This window comes from Ptychodera flava, chromosome 6, assembly GCF_041260155.1.
Source record: "Ptychodera flava strain L36383 chromosome 6, AS_Pfla_20210202, whole genome shotgun sequence".
NCBI classification, from domain to species: domain Eukaryota; kingdom Metazoa; phylum Hemichordata; class Enteropneusta; family Ptychoderidae; genus Ptychodera; species Ptychodera flava.
The window spans coordinates 34,307,765-34,325,550 of record NC_091933.1 but is presented as its reverse complement, the minus strand read 5'-3'; the positions used below and the strand labels follow the sequence as shown (position 1 = coordinate 34,325,550).

The following is a 17,786-nucleotide window of genomic DNA, read 5'->3' as shown; positions in this document are numbered from 1 at the left end:
CGTCTTTTGTAACCATAGCAACCTTTCTATTCAACTGTCTCGACACCAACACACACATATATGTACACAGACACAGACACAGACACAGACACAGACACAGACACACACACACACACACACACATATATATATATATATATATATATATATATATATATATATATATATATATATATATATATATATATATAATGATGACAAATTAATCTGATACTTCTAGGCTCTGACTAAAATATATGGGTAAAAACCAAATTGAACATACATACAGGCAACCTGGATAGGTTGAACAGCAGGCAATGCGACATAATTTTAGGAGTAAAATAAGAAAGTATTTCACAGACAGAACAGAAGCAGTGAACAACAATTGAAATCCACAACACAATCGGATTTTGTACTCAATTAATGATAGGCGGTCTACCATGAAAACCGGCTCACCAATGGACAACACTGCACCGGCCACAAACGAAAGTACAATTGCAACAGTAAATAGCATGCAAGGAGAATAATTTGTGGCTGAGAAAGTCCTTTGATGGATTACCTGAGTACAAAGCAGTTTTGCCGTTGGATAAAGAATCTGGTCGTCCCAGAGATTGCCCCGAATTAAATAAAGGCGCATTATTCACACACACAAAATACCATGCAGCGTAATTTGATGTCCGTCGATTTAACTGACAATTTTAGAACAGGCCAGTAATAAATGTCGAACATGCGGGCCGCTCACTGAGATTTATGAGGCGTTGTGTCAATCACATGCATCTATGCAACATACCGCCTGATTTGCACTATCGGAAAAAAAATTGGTGCATCTCTACTCATGAATTATTGCCCATTTCATAATCTCCCTGCAAAGTTCGCAACAATTGAACGACCTAAAATTCGGATTCTTGGGATTTGGACCTTCTGTTGGAAGGCATTGAAAAGAAGAATCGAACGTCCCAAACTCAGCTTCTTGGGATTTGTCATTGAAAAGAAACACACACGGAGCGCCAAATATATTTGACAAAACAATATTTATTTATTTGACAGACCAAAATGTACACGCAGTTGTATGTGTAGTCTACATATTGATGATTAACAAAAAACACTGTTGAACATGACGTATCAGTACGCAATCAAACAATTGTTGGTCCAAATATAAATACTTGACTAAAGGATGTACAAAGAAATATTTAACAGAGACATGATGTAGGACACTTAAATTGTGTTCATTTCTTATAACTATAGAACTACACATTACGTCCCGTTTTAATAAAGCAATGAACGACAATAAACAAGTGAGGCCCTGGAATCAACAACAAAGCGCATGATCAAATAAGGACATGGACAAACGTGAAAAGATGAAAAGCTACGAAAAGTAAATCTGCATTATCTTTTACAGAAATTAATTGATTACTGGAAAGAAGGTAAGGAACAAAACTTTGTTGTGATAAAATAAAATGGCGAAAGAAAATTGATACAAGAAAAAATTGGTTTTGTCCCTAAATCTGTGACAAACGGAAGACTTGTTTACTCAGTCAATGACCTCGTATTGCTGTACGAGACTACAATAAATATAATGCCCGGACACTGGGGAAAATCTACTTAACTCTCTCTCTAGTAATCGTTTTTCTCTTTGACTTCATACTGAAAGGTTTAACATACACACCCTGGCATGTTATTTTCGTCTGAGAAAAATATAGAACCCATGCTGATTCAAGGCTGGCCTCTACTTCAAGAAATAACTAACACTGTGTGTGTTTTAGTAATGAATATGCCCGTAACGGAGAATTATTTGTTTGGGCTGGTTTGAAAAGTTTTTGGCCTCTTTTCCAGTGCGCGGGCTCCACTGTCTTGCTACCACAGCGCTCCAAGCGAGAGCCAGTGCCTGGCAGACCTTCCCACAGTGCAAACCTACGGCACGAGTGTAAATTATGTAGCTTAACGCGATCAGTATTTGACAGAGAATTCTTTATTAGAAAAGCTCTACTTCGGGGTCACTAACAGCAGCGAGAAATGAAAGACCACCAGCACGACGCGAACCAGAAAACGGTAGATAAAATGTCTGTAAGTTAACCATTGTGTCATGTTATGCGATGTTTTAATGAGAGGTGTGGTTTCTGGACAAGCTGGTGTAATATACAGTAGTAGTTGTATGTACAGGCAGTCACGGCATATCTCGAATACCAGCGACCCCTCTCTCACTTAACAAACGTCATTTAATCCGGGTAGGATGGCATAATCGATCGGGGAAGTCTATTTTAGCGTAGAAACTATTGCAAATCGCCAAGGACAAAAATATGACAAGATTTCTTTACAGTAACTTAAGTCTCCCAAGGCAAATATTTTCAAATAAGAAGGCGTCTTTTAATAACTATTTATGCGTCACGCGACGCCTTCTAGGGTACATAGAAAAATACTCCAAATGGTAAAAATATCTCATCTTGGTGAAAGGTATTAAAATGATCATACGATATCATAAAATGAAGTGATCTCTTCAAGTGAAATAACAACTCAAAATAGACAAGAAAATCGTTTTACAAACAGAAAGACATTTCACAGAGAGCCTGCAGACTGTCGACTCAGCAAATCTTAGCAACTAATTACACCAGGAGATACGGGCTTAATGAATCTCATGGTCTACAATACACAAAGTATCTATGTAAATAAATATGTTTTTTTTCTTCAGTGTTATCTCTTAGGTCAATGGCAAGAGCGAACAGTTACACAAGTTTATCGACCTAATTATTCTACATGAACTAGAAAGGACCCTGACTAGCAACTGATAACAAAGCTTGGTGCACCCTGTTACGAATTAAACTGCCAAGTTCGGCCAAGTTTGAACTCTTCGCTTTCCAAATATAGCACAAAGTACAGAACTGACAGGAAAGATTTCAAAATAGTATTTCGCCATGAAGGGCACACATTTTTACTTATGGCGTCTGTTTAGTCAACAGATCACAACTTTCTTTTGTTCAAAATTATTTGTATTATTTTTTACAAATCACACTTCTCAACACTAAAATTGAACAGCCTCAGATCCCACCACCACTTTTCGTTCAGCAGGAAAGTTGACTCAGTGACCCCTGACCTACTCACTCAAGGACACTTAGCTTACACTGAACTGTCAAATAAAACAACGTAGGTCCAACTCTGCTGCGTGGGTGCCCTCTTACACATGTAGAGATGCATGATATGCACAGAATATCCGCTCTCAGACCCAGCAACAACACGATATGCCTTTTAATGTTCAGTTCTAGAAGTATATCACAGCTTTCGTAAAACGTACATAAACCTATACACAGCGTCCCACAAACCTTGTCATAAATATAGTATTTCAGGTACGGTTATTGTTTTATCACAACATTTTGAATATACACCCTATCTTAATGATTGTAAACAAATAGTAGTAAGCCAGTAATCAAAATATACAAGAACAGTCACATTAAGATATAAAGACCTGCTTAAATTTGATACGCATGTCAACGAAATAACTGTGGTAACATTCAGTCGCCTCTCTCGTCTGAAAGGGAGCCAGCCAGACCCGGAATAGGCGAGCATCATGGGAAATTGAAAAAAAAAAACACGTCAAGAATGTTGTAGAACATCGCTGAACATTTCAGAACCTGTCTCTATTTACAATTTATCGCAAGACTAAACCAATCTTGGTGTAATTAACCTGCTAATAATCACTACGTGTGACTTACACAAGTCAAGATGTATGACTCAGTTCACATTCTTTCGCATAGAGAACTTTCTGGAAAAAAAAAAAGAATAACTGGTTGCGGTTACTGTGTTACCGAAGAATGGTAACAGAGTATGCTTCTGTGGCGTGGAGGCATTCTGTTCATATTTGATTGATGACACCTCGTTACTTCGGTGATTTATTCTGGAAGAAGACCTTTTGTATACCCGGAATGGACGGCCACAAATCATATACATAATTGTATTTAAACTGCTTGTGAACGGAGGCAGGAATTCTACAGACACGCATACACGGTACACTACGAAGTTTGGCGAACACACTGCTGCGGAATCAATGTCTTTTGATTCGTCAAAAAAGTGAGATAGTTTACTATTATGCAAATGGCGACATCTGTACCGGCATCTGAAAGTTTGGTATTACAATGTATGCATTAGAGTAGATCTCTTCAATCGTCGCCGCATATAACAGATTTAGAAAACAGTTGTGTCAATTACCGAAGATCGTCTCCATCTCATTGTTGGCTACTGGCTCTAAACTACTCTATTATAACTCCACGTTCTTGCCTGGGTTGAGGAATTCCGAGACTGAAACACAAGTAACTGAAAAGATTCCAACAATGCCACCAAACATGGATGCTAGAATACATGCAGCGATGCCCGTTTATTAGATCACAATCCAGCCTGAACTTTGAAAACAACACTTGCCTAAACGAGGAAGAAACTTTTTTTTATGGACTGCAATGCTTGCAGGTCTCCCCAGCCTCAGGGGGGTTCAACTATGACTGTTTAACTAAGCCATTTTTACACTATAACTCAGCGTGTTTATTGTACAAGCACACATCATACAAGTGGATGAGGTTGTGTTGAACATCAATAAAAGGCTGACGAGCATCGTGAACTTGAGTTAACCCGGAGTGCTCGCAGGGCAGCACTCCCTATTGGAATGGTGACTACATCGGTAGCCAGGGTACAGACATAACACCTTTTACGATCAGTCATAAATCGGCTATGTCATAATAAATTTAATCCTCTAAAACTTGTTTCTTGAGGAGTAACTGGGCAAAGAAAGACGGTGAACATGACAAAAATAGTTATAGCTTTCTTCCGAAACAAACAGAAAAGTTTTGCTCGGTTTGAAAAAATCTAGAAAATAAATACTTGTTCAGAAATATTAAAGTGATTCGCCAAACTGAATAGAACACGCCCTGGATGTACTGGAAAAAAGGAATTCAAAATTTTGAAAATGAACTTTGCTATGGTAACTGTTTACCAACAACCAACAAAAAGAAACAAAACACAAGCAAAAAAGAGAAAAAAACCCCAAAGATATCGCAGTATAGTTAAGAGGTTTGATTACTTTGAGGAAATTTTTATGGTAACCAGACCAATGTAAGCATACTTTATCTTCGAAAATGACGCGGCGGGAAAATCCTATAACACTTCTACACTGAAACCTCACAGTGAACAAACAGTGGCAAAAGCTTGATAAATAAAATTGCTCATTTACAATGTCCGATTTTTTATCGCCAGATCTTCTTTCGCGATGTCCTGATCTGTACACTCATAACCGGGCCTGTCCAAATCCACATCCATCATCTCGGCACATTGTTTGATAATTGAGAATACCTACATTCCGACACGTCAGATTTCCACACATGTCGAAACGGGAGTCGAGGACCTGACATAGTTCGGCATTCTGCGGGGGGTGATGGAAAAATCACCTCCAACTGGGAGATACCAGGATACACCCTCGCTGTGAGGAATTACTCTTGACAGTTTGGGCAATTTACAAAGGTTACGAAACACGAGGTGCATATACTGATGATCACATGTTCAGTAACCTAGGGGCGGGTTTCATTGCGAGATCACGTCCCGATTGCACCGACGTGCATAGGCTGAAGCAATACAACCCTAAGGCTATGTGAATTTTCAACAGTTAATTTCGTAACGGAAGTCCAAAAGACAAAGTAAAAACACGATGAACTGTCTACTTTACCCAACTTCCACGCAATTTTAACTCACAAACATTGCACCACACGCACACACACAGGACACTATTATTGGCCATGGATAATATTAGTAATCTTGCAATAAAATTTTTACAACGAGGCTTGTTTGATTCATCTGTCAGTTAGCAAGCGTATCGGTATGGTACGCTTACTTCCACCAAGTATTGAGTTAACGACTTATTGCATGTTTGATCACGTAGAACGGGTCTATGTATGTTTTGACTGCTGATGTCCCGTAGCAGTGTTATGGGAATTAATATCGAATTTATTGTTTTTTTGCCTGCAAATGTTTTCATGTCTGGCTACCAGATTTACAAAGACACGGTCAGTGTTCTCGTTAGACTTTCTGGGTGCAGTGATGACACACATTCTCAACCATTTAATAGGACAATGCCTCGTATACATTTTCTGTTGCCGAATTTGCGGGCGAAAGATATGTATGTTCCGATTCTGTGTCCGATTTCTGAAATTCATCAACATCTTCGTAGTTCCGCTCTCTTTCCCTCTCGCGGTGAAGCGTTCCGGGAGTGTATCTCTCGTCCACTATAGCTACAACGGCTGTGTTCACCTGGCCCGAGGGGGAGGGTGGCGGTGTCTCTCTGGGCCTCGATTCGTTTCGCACGGCCAGTTTTTCCAGCGTGCTAAAAGCCATGGTGTTGCCCTGGCACGATTTGTTGGCATGGTTGCGCGATCGACGACTTAGCTTACATCGACGATGAACGATGAAAATTATCACAAGGAAAGCAACTGTGGCGAGCACACCAATGACCATTCCTCCAATCAGCACCAGTACCTTTGGCATTGTTGACGTCACACCCTCCCCGTCGTCACGGGTAACCAACAATGTTGTATTTCGGCAACCACCTGTATCTCCGCTGTTCACAGTTGGTGTAGGTGTTGGGGTTGGCTCTGCATTTTCAAGTTTGACAAATCTAAAACTAACGGCGGTGCCTTCTGAGTTCGTTGCCACACAGGTGTAAACGCCTTCAAGGCCTGACTGGAGTGATTGGATAATGAGAGTGCCGTTATCACCCACAGTTACGTTTTCCGAGGCCGAGTCTTCTATATTCGGATAGATTAAGCTGTAGTTTGGAGTTACCCAGTAGGTCTCTGGTTCTGGTACGCCGATAACGTCACACTCGAGTTGTATTTTCTCAGCCACGCGACTGAGAATTGATACCACTGGCTGTTTAAATATCGGCCGATGACACCTTAAATCACTCTCCTTTAGATTAAGGGCGTCTTGTCCCGCGTATCCAAGCGGGTATTCACAAATCATCCCTAGCAAGGTTACTTGGATGTCCCCGCGAAGCTGGCCGACCCACTGTTTGAACTCCCGGAGGTGGCAGTCACACGACCAGGGATTTTGGTCGAGATGTACGGTCAGGCTCCGAGCATCAATTTGCGATAAACCGAAGAAGATCCATGGGTCCAGGGAAGACAAATGGTTTGAACTCAGGCGCACGACCACTTCAGCGCGCTCCGCAGCTGCGAAGAACCGATAGAAGACGGGGCCATGTAACTCTGACAAGCCGGTGTCCGACAAATCAACGCTCAAATGCGTTAAACCTTCAGCGTAGCTCATGCCATCGAAAGAAGTTGGTGGGATTCGCTGTATCGGGTTTCTGCTGAAATTAAGTGCCAATGAAAAAGTCGACGTCGTGTTGAAGGCAAATGATGGTAATTTTGTCAGTCTGTTACCGCTTAAATCCAATTCAAAGTCGAACAGGTGTTGAACATTGAAATGCAGATATCCCTCTTGCACCGAATCAATGAAATTATTAGCTGCCGTAAATGAGTGTATGTACATCTTCTCCCTCAGATCCGGCACCGTTGCGAGTCTGTTGTTGTCTAGCCTCAAAATTCCAAGTTCCGGCAGATTGTCAAGGTGATCTGTCGTCACCATTGTGATGCTATTGTTCGAAAGATCCAGACTTTTCAAATCTTGAAGTGTGCTGAAAACCGTCGTAGGTAGCGAGTCTATCATATTATTTTGTAGCGACAGCGTTAGCAACTGACCCACTTTCTTGAACACCGTCACCGGCAAGGAGGCCAGGAGGTTGTCATTTAGGTAAAGGTATTTCAACGATGCTAGCTCGTCGAATAGGTCATCTTGTATCGTGTTTATTCGGTTGTCGTGGAGATCTAAAGTCACAAGGCTTGAAAGATCTCTGAACGATTCCGATGATATATTGTCGATGCGATTGGAGTGAAGATACAAGTCGATCAGAGAATGTGACGGCACAAACACACCGTGCGGCACTGTCTCTAACATGTTGCCATGGATATCGAGTGTGTTCAAATGTTCTAGGCCACTGAACGCCTCCCGGCTGATACCTTCAATCCGATTCCCGTAAAGATACAGGTGTTGGAGCTCTGTAAAGTTTCTGAAGGCGTCGTCCGGTAAATGGGTTAAGGCATTGTCCTGGAGTTTCAGCGTCGAGACGTTGAACGGTACTCCCGCGGGGATCTCCGACAGTTTGCGGTTGGAGCAGTCCACGATGGTCCCAGAACACCTACACGGGGACGGACAGCCCTTGCAGATTTGCGGAATTAAAACAACAAAGCAGATGTTGATGACAACAGCACGAATGATGCCGACCATCTTGTTCGCAGGTTGCAGTGTTAATGCTCTCGTCCAAAACACTTCCTAAAGATAAAATACAAGAGATTAGGAAATACGTTGTGACCCGAAACGCCACGCGTGTGTCCTTAACAGCACTTGTAACTTTATAGTTTACGATATATCAGCGGTCTGGAACACAAACTTCGGAATGCTTTCCTTAATTACCATCGGACGGTTGAGTTGTGAGAAAATCACATGGTTTTAGACAAACGCCCCCCGATTATCTGGTTGACATAATCCATACACAAAATGTAACGCTAGCCTAGGTCTCGCAGGCAAGGTAAAGCAACGATCAAACATACAACATTTAAATTATCGATCCTGAAAAAATCAACGAGAACTGTGATTGCAAACTTAAAGTGTTCAATGCATACAGCTACTTATGACTGACAGGAGAGAATAGTACAATATTTCTGGATTTCTGAATAACTCCGTAAACATGAACCAGAAGCCAAAGTGTTATGAAATGTTACTCGCAGCAATGTCGATGACTTACACTTTGCTATGAAAACAATTATCAGCGACGATAAGAATATTCCAGACTAAACGGCTGACTGATCGTGTTATCAAAATCCCGGCAGAGACCGCGACACAGTTCCTTCTGATACAAGGTAGCACTGGCGGGAATACACTTCCTTCAGATGGTTATAAGGGGTTAGTTAACCTGTTGGGGGTCCAAACTCCTCCAGTGATAAAATTGATTCATACCAGTCCGTTCGGTATTACATTACTCCTTTAACTACATATCAACAGATGGTGATATTCATTATTCAGTACCGAAATTTATGGCTCGGCACGCAATTGCTATTTTTTTTTTGCGAAGAAATGACTTTATTCGACACAGTTGGTCGACAAGTGTCGTGGAATACCACTAACGCCCATAACAATTTATGGTCAAGAATTCAAAGATGGGTAAAACGGAATATTTGAACCCTTGTGTCGAGGCCTGACTGATTGACATTATGATGTCACGGAGGCGAACCACGTTGGTATGAGTAAGGTATTGTGTTAACCTCCTAGCTATGCTGTAATAAATAGACTTATGCATCGATATGTAAAACATTAAATAAATAAACGTGATGAGGGCGCTTAAATCATGCTAATTTATTTATTACTGGGAGCACTGCTCGGTTCCAAATAAACGGGTTTTGCTTGCCGGCTTCTGCTGTTTCATCACGACTCGACGTCCATCCCTCGTAAAGCCAAAAAATATGGCTAAACATTTGAAATTAAGTGCAGGCTAATACGGTTAGCCTACAACCCTTCCACGTGCCTTCTTGGAGTGTCCCCGTGTAACTGTTTATATACGCTGTAATCGCAAGTCGCTTTGTGTTAGGGTTTTCGGTCTCTGACGTGTGGCGTGCCCCGCTTGTCATTTCTCAACGATGGGCCGGTGTATGTCCACACGTAGGCACAACAAGACATATGTGTGCATGCAGGCAGCCTTGACATGCGTACATGCGAATGGCCATTCGGGTTCGCTAATGAGGGGACAGTACGTGCAATACGGTTTGCCCTCAATGCCAAAAATACACAAATATTCCGAGGATTTCTACTCAATCAGGCCCCGAAAGCGGGAGTCACACGCTCCCCAACCAGCTGGCCCTAGACAGATAACTACTACGACCGTCTCTCTCTCGCTTTGCCCCCGAGGGTCGCCATCAAATAAACATAACGTAAGTGTTTAATATTTGGTTGGAAACCCGAGTACACCGAGAGCACATGAATCAGATAATTTTATTGCAGCGAAGATCTGACCGGGTGACCTCACAATTAATTACACAAAGCCCGAGGGGAGACGCACGACGCTTACTTTGAATTACTTTTACGGGTGATGTGGGAGAAAACAATGATGATTCCCCCGTGAACCGCAAACCAGCATGAGACATGGACAATGGCAACGGAGAAATATTCTTCCCTTCGACATATAGTGACATAAAATTTCGCAAGAAGTAATCATTATATGGCAACAATTTACCGCAGCAAGACGATATAGCTCATAAATGCGAATAGAGACCATCATCATAGCCATACATACAAAAATCTTTGAACTTCATCAACTGTCGATGACAAGTTTTTTTTTGGATTGAATCGATGGTATTGTATTCTGTAGCAATGATAACATAGATTTGCGAACAGCTACCAGTTTCGTTAAATTTCACAAAGTTCATTGTCGTTATTAATTTCGATCAAGAAATGTTTGTCGTAGAGCATGCAGTATTATTGATAGTTACTGCTCCAACAGGTTTCAAAAATTTGAAATAATTTTTCACATATGTATACCACCACGTACCAAGATAGACGTGCTGCGAGGCTTTCACACAAGACGAAGTTTTGTAAAAAAAAAAACTCCGCTTAAGATTGCGCATATTAAACTGGATAATGAAACTTGCGAAAAGTGTTAGCCACTGAAACACGAGATTCCACGTGCCGATGCGGAACTGATATCTTGCTACCGGACTATATATATATGCTGAAATATTGCCATACAGCTACGTCCAACGCTAGAATAGGACAAATTATATGTCAGATAAACTCGAAGGGAAAATGTGAGATGGGCAAAATGAGAAGTAATAAAAAGAAACAGGATATTCTAGAATTTGAGAGCGAAATATCTGTAAACTTACCATGTAAACGTCCACAATTACAGCATGTTCACTATTGTTTCCAAAGTTCGCTCCTTTTTTTTGCAGTCCAAATGATTATATAGGGTGCTCACTGCACAGCTACTCTTGTATGCCGCGACGATGCGACTATCTCAGTGGAATGCTGCAAAAAGTCTTTCACTTCGAAGAGAACTTCCAGCGAGATGCTGACTCAAGCGGTTCGAAATCTCAAATGACATTATAATTAAGTTTCGCAGCGGGCAAACCGAAGAGTTTTTTGAAAATGATACTAGTTGCGTGCGGGAAATTAGAATTTTTATACACAAATAGTGATGATTTAAACCGCTTGTCAAAACTGAGCCTAGCGGTGATTGGCCGCTCTGAAAGACCGGGATAGGAGCACGGTGGTGTCCGTCTTAACACCGCCTATCGTTTGGACACCTCGTGGCCTATGGCACGATTTATCTAGGGCTATGGCATGAAATCAAACACGTATTTACACAATCCTATTCGGCGATGTGCAGAACCTAGACACATGGTGAGTTCAACTTTTGTACCCGGTTCTTCATTGGCGCCAGAACTCCCGTTTATTATTGTTGCATTTATTTGTGTTCTGACCGATGAATACTAAAAAGCGAAATGAGAATGGGGTTTCCCTCACCATGGTGACCTTTCCTTCGGACCGTCTTTTGAAATAAATTATAAACAAAGCCTATACACAATGTTACACTTGATCTCTCAACAGAGCGTCTCAAGCGCGATTGTCTACCACAGCCTTGGCAGTGAACTCAAAGTGCATGGCCATTTAGTTGTCAAGTTCAGAGATAAAAAGCCTCAATAAACTGGTGTGTTTACGCGTAACAAAAACAATCTCAAATCCATATTTAATACAGATAAACACACGGCAGTTTCTGTCCTTGGGCTCCATGAAGTCAACGCTTTCTCGGGCCGTGCTAAGAAGCACAGTCGCATCTTTATCATGTCAAAGCCTCAACTACACAAAAGGTTAAAACATTTAGAAAATGTTTATCAACGTTCAAGTGGTCGTAAAAGTGAGAACTGATCGTATGCGCTGTCAAGGCAATTTTTTAAGTGTACTTTTACCAGCTTTCAACGGAGATGCCTGCTTTGTTTACAGTCTTTTGTTAAGGAGCTAAATCAAGAATCAGCTGGAACCGACAGAATCGATAAGAATCGAAAAATCCCACGTTAGATTACCTCCAAACTTCCTAATAGCAACCCAATGAAAACCGGAGTGACCCTACGAGTGGTTCATCAATGTCTCTCAAAAGCACGAATACTCTGCGTTGTTTAAATTCCAGGACGAACTGCAACAAGATGAAACGTGTCCGCCAAATAAATGATTCATGTGTGAGATACCCCTCTTGGCGAGATGATGAATGGGCGTTTCCAAGGAGACGGTAAAGCTGCCGTGTGAGAGACTTGATGTAGATTGTCAGGTGGGAATGGACAATGTACGGCTGACAATTCAAGGAAACTGATTACGTGAAACTGACATCTGGGAAAAAAGATTCGTGTTTCTCATCATCCATACGCTCACAAATTAAAAGCGTTATGCAAATACTATCTTTAATTTACATAAACATGTATTACTATTGGAAACATGAGCGACGATGCGGGAGGTTGTACCCTTCAGTGGGTATTTACATTTCGCTGACCATAGTCTGTCACTTTTGTCTTTCCTATCACAACACAAGGAGCGTGGGTGGACTGCGCGTGCGCGGTGGTTCAGTTGGTCTCTGAACGAAATGCAATTCTGACAAAAATCCTACCTTGGAAACATTGTCAAAATATTTCGAAATAACGTAGAAAACATTGTCAGTCTAAATTACACACCGAATTATAATACAACCGCGTTGCCATGGAAAATGTTTACGGGTAATCACTGTTTGTTGCTTTATTGTCCCTATTTATGACAACAAAAAAGTTATTGTAAAGCTCTTTGTTTCTCAGGTTTCTGTACAAGAATGCGTAGAGCCTGTCATATCATTCAGATAGCTGGCGGAAAGAAACGAGCAACGCGCGGCGTTGAGATATCTTGCCGGTCCTGATAAGATTTTCACGAAAGCAATCAGTGCTCAAACATGCCCCGAGAGCCGGGTCACGCAGAGTGAACTACTTAGGGACGGTTGGAAAAATAAAACACCAGTATTTACAAATGGAAAACAAACTTTGGCTTTATTACGGGGTGTTATATGCAGCAGAGGTTTTTTGTTTGTGTAGCATGGGTTCAATTATGAGAAGAAAAAAAACCCCGGAGTACAAGGTACATACGTTCTCACGATGTGCTGGTGTAGGTCTGGGGTTATCCCACCCATATAGCTGCATGTGGTGAAAGTGCTCCCATTTCCCCAAAACCGTGGTATACAAAGCGCCGAATCGCGCCTTATGTAATACATACCAGATTTTACTTTGTGTGGAATAAAGGCAGTAGGCTGTATTGTGATATTTCTCAAGCTTAGTACTGAATACTCACGTCATTAGCTTACGAATGATACGTGGTAAATGAGCAGATGAGACTTTCTCTTCAAGGTAGATATATGCTGAGGGCACAGAAGCACTGTGCAGCTGCAGCAGAAAGCCGACTTTGATCTAATCTTGGATTGAGGGCGGTGTGAATGAACGTGAAGACTCTTCTTTAATTTTCAGTGTTCGTGCAAGTTATCATGGTTACAAACCTCATCAACTATACAAACTTCTAAGTGATCATAAGACGATTACAATTCTGTCACAATCACGTCAATAATATAATTTTCCACTCTCCATATATTTATGGACATGGTGATAAAGAAACTAGCCGTTCACAATGATGTATCCAGAGAATGTTGCACAACCACGAAGCATAAGATCTAGACACAACATTAAAATCAATGAAACTTTTCAATCGAGCAACTCGTCTGGATATCGAATTGCCTCTATCTTCAAATATTAATAACTCGATTGTAGGGTTAGGTCCCTTGTCACTGCGGCATATAAAAGGCTTAGCTTTCGTATAATTTCACCCTGGTATTTCGGATGCAAATCGCAAATATGTTGACGTAAGAGAAAGATCTCCGTCGAAATGAAAGTCAGCACAAAAAATGAAAATTACCCGCACATTTTGACCTTTTTACTTCTATTCTGTTTCACGGATTTGGCATGGCATAATTTGTAAGATTTTCTTGCCGAGCGACTGAAGATGCGTTTTGCGTTTTGCATAAATGTGTATCGACTCTTGGTGGCGTTTATCACTCTTGGTTGGTTAGTGCAGTGCTGCCACGACTTTAAGCTCAATTATATAAACCACTGTCCCTTGTATAAACATCCGGGTTACATCGCTGACATTTGAAAGTTCCGGCATCTCCTTGTGGTCTCTTGCAAAATCTGCCGTTCAATACAGAGCAAGAAAATGTAAAATTGCATCAACGAGCACTAAATTTATAGTTTGTCCGCTTTGTTTGTATTGTCTTCGGTCATAAAGTTGGAAAGAGAAGGGATCTTGTCGTATTTTTGCTTTTACTGTCAAGTGTTCAAAACTGTTATCTTTTATCGGGAAAGGCCTTTAGGATAAATAGTCGTTGACATTTTCTAGTTCCTAATACCTGGCCTAGCTGCGTAAGAACGACGGGTGAACTTAATGCTCACAAACCTTGACGATTAACTCAAGTGTAAAGATAAAACGCGCATAAGGTGAGGCAAATTAATGAACTGTGCTGGACTTCTTGTCAAAAAGGTTGTTTCCCCTGAAGCAGTAAGCTTGGGTATTTAGCACACATTTGAGGCACCAGAAATGACAATGGGAATTTACGAGTATCGACAATGTGTTTAAGGCCCGGTGTCATCAAGTTTGTAATCTGAAATGGTTTGGTTTACTTTTAATTTATCATGGATGTACTACACTGAGTCATGTACACCCAATGTTTTAGCAATAGAGTAGAGCGCGACATTCATTCCTTGCGTCTTGCCATATACGGAGATACAAGAAATCATCCTGTATCGGTATCAGGACTGCGAACAGTTCGTTGTTATAGCGCGTTGATACAAGGCGTTTTTCGTATCTAGTGCTAACAGGAAAAGCTACTTTAGCGGTGTTGGATAACTACGTCAACTCAGTCTTATCGCAAGTTGGCGCGACGTACTCGACGCTGCGCGGGTGAAACGTTTTGTTCAGGGCACATAATAAGACCTAGAATGGCAAACTAGGATGGAATGATTCCAAAACTGGAAAGTCCAACTTGAAATTCCAAAATGGAATATTCTTATTTTAGTCTCAATCATAACGTCTCTGCTCTCTTTCCTTGTTTCTTACACTCGATCGACCAGTTTTTAAAATATAATTCGACCTCACATCAAAGATTTGCAGATTTGCATTTGCACATGAAAGATTTGCATCTATTCGAAAATGCTTCCTCAGATACTTGGAAGGCTGTCGTAGTGGTTGTGAATGGTGGCACTGTGGCAAGGTCACACTCACCCTGTTTTAAAACATGTCAGACTCGCCACAATCCTTGGTAAGTTCAGATCGACCTTAAAGTTGTTTGATTTAGAAACCAAGTAAAGGAAATTTGAATTGTATATTGAAAATTCCATCCTTTGAATGGCGTTATAGGTCTTCCTGCACCGATAATTCGTGATGGTACGAAACGCCGTGTCGTGCGCTGCACACTGATTTACGATAAATAAATTACAGGCTTTAAAATCAAACATCTCAAAGTTTCATTATTTTTAAGCATATTTACAACTCAATCACTATTCAAAATCATCAATTAAGGGAATATATCCTCTTACTATATGCTCGGAATGAAATTCGACATCAAACGTCGGCGCACAACAACAAATTTATTATTTTCTGTGTGGTTTTCATCAGGGAATAGCATATCTTACCACCTACTACGGTCCGGGCTATTCTATCCTGCAGTCTGGTCCCCTGCCGCATTTCTGCCGCTGGCAGCGCTTTTCATGAGCACAGCGCAGCCACAGGCAGAAATACGATAACAAATTTATATAGCGCCTGGTATCCATCAAAATATTCACTGGCACTTTACACAGTGTCACATAGGTACGCTTTCCAAAGTAAGTAGGTCTTAAGTCTAGATTTGAAAACTTCAGTACTTGATGCAGAACGAATATCACCAGGTAATCAATTCCACAACGTAGCGGCAGCATATGAAAATGAACGATCACCATAAGAGAACTCGAGTCGTGTCAGTGGAACTTTGAGAGATAATCCATCTCCTGAACGGAGAGATCTGGAAGGGTTACTGCGTTCGATAAGTGCAGTAAGGTATTCAGGCGCAGAACGTTCAGGGCCTTGTAGGTGAGGAGTAACTTGAATTGAATTCTACACATGACTGGTGTAGCCAGTGGAATTTCATCAGAATTGGAGATATGTGTTCTTGTTTCTTCACCTGCGCCATTAAACGTGCAGCAGAGTGATGCTGGATGCCGGTAATCCATATAGAAATGCATTTGCATAATCAAGCTTTGAGGAAAGAGTTGCATTGATAAGCTTTAAACGTGTCTGCTGGGAAAGATATTTACGGATAAATCCAATACGTCGAATATCAAAGTAAATATTCTTGCAGGGACGGATGACATGATTTCTAAAATCGTGTGCAGTGTCAAACATGAATCCAATATTTCGAGCGCATTCCACGTGTTTTATGGTATTGTCTCCAACTCTAATCAACTGAATGGGATTCTGGACCGGCTAAAACGAGATCTTATACGAGAATAATTTCAGTCTTGTCATCAGAAATGGGGCAGGGAATCACACTAACTTATTAAATAAATCTTTTAAATAAAGGTTCCTTGCTTTACTTAAAAAAAAACGAATTTAAACTTTTAGTTTTTATCCTGTCAACATAGCATTTATGTGTGGACCGTTCAATGACGTCATCGTTGATAAATTAATCTTAGTATGTCCGTACAAGAACAAGAGCATTGCATGTTTCTTTCCAAAATGCGCTGTGCTGGCAAGGCCGATGCCTTGTTTCTCAACACACTCGAGGAGAAGAAGATGAATCTAAACTCATTTCCTGGAAAGGAAATAACGAAAAACATTATCAACGGTTACACCCATTGTCCCTATAACTCTCTTGCCTGAATGTAAATACCTCAGACGAATAGGAGAAAAGCTGTAGCACGCTTCCGTGACAAATTTGAAAGATGGAATTCTATGCACTAACATTTGATTTTACATTGAAAATTCGGTCAACAAAGTCACTGAACAGATTTGCAAAGATCAAAGACACAGTTCCTGGAAATGTTCGGATACTTTTGTTACTTACAAGTTCTCAGGGGTTCGCTACGCTCTCATAAAACCTTTCACAGACTATTTTCAAAGATGTATGGAACTCAGTTCACCGACACAATGTAAAATGGTGCAAATTTTACCAAAAGTTAAAGCCCATAACTTGAAACCTACGACCATGCGAATATATCACGGGGGAAAAATATTCGGCAAGGATATTTAGTTCTATAAGCAATGATAAAAATATCACTAAAAGTCAATCAAAACTGATCTACCTCAAAAAGGAAAATATGTAAACAAACAAACGAGATCATATCCTTTCAATTATGCAAATGAGATGACAGAAATAGAGGGACAAAAGCTGAACTTTTGATAGTTTTCATTTGTTTCATTCTATAAAGAAAAGACATTTTTTCATTCTGCTTCCTATAACACAATTAAATACAAATTGTTAGCTCTCCCAACAAAATATCATAGACAATATGAAATTGTTGACAAATGAATTTTAGTCAGTACTAAAATTAAGTCGTCAACGATAATATTGAATATAACACACAAAACGCTTGTGTTATCAAGTTGAACACTGAACATGTCGACACAATTTTATGGAG

At 40.7% G+C, this 17,786-nt stretch overlaps 1 protein-coding gene across 1 annotated transcript; it reads right to left on the bottom strand.

Moving 5' to 3' along the window:
• Positions 1-991: 991 nt before the first annotated feature.
• Positions 992-11,188, bottom strand: LOC139135571 (carboxypeptidase N subunit 2-like). The gene is made up of 2 exons (XM_070703033.1): positions 10,944-11,188; positions 992-8,340 (listed from the first exon to the last, which is right to left on the bottom strand). The coding sequence occupies exons 1-2, from the start codon at positions 10,944-10,946 to the stop codon at positions 6,070-6,072; spliced, it is 2,274 nt and encodes a 757-aa protein (XP_070559134.1). The 5' UTR covers positions 10,947-11,188; the 3' UTR covers positions 992-6,069.
• Between the last annotated feature and the right edge of the window lie 6,598 nt (positions 11,189-17,786).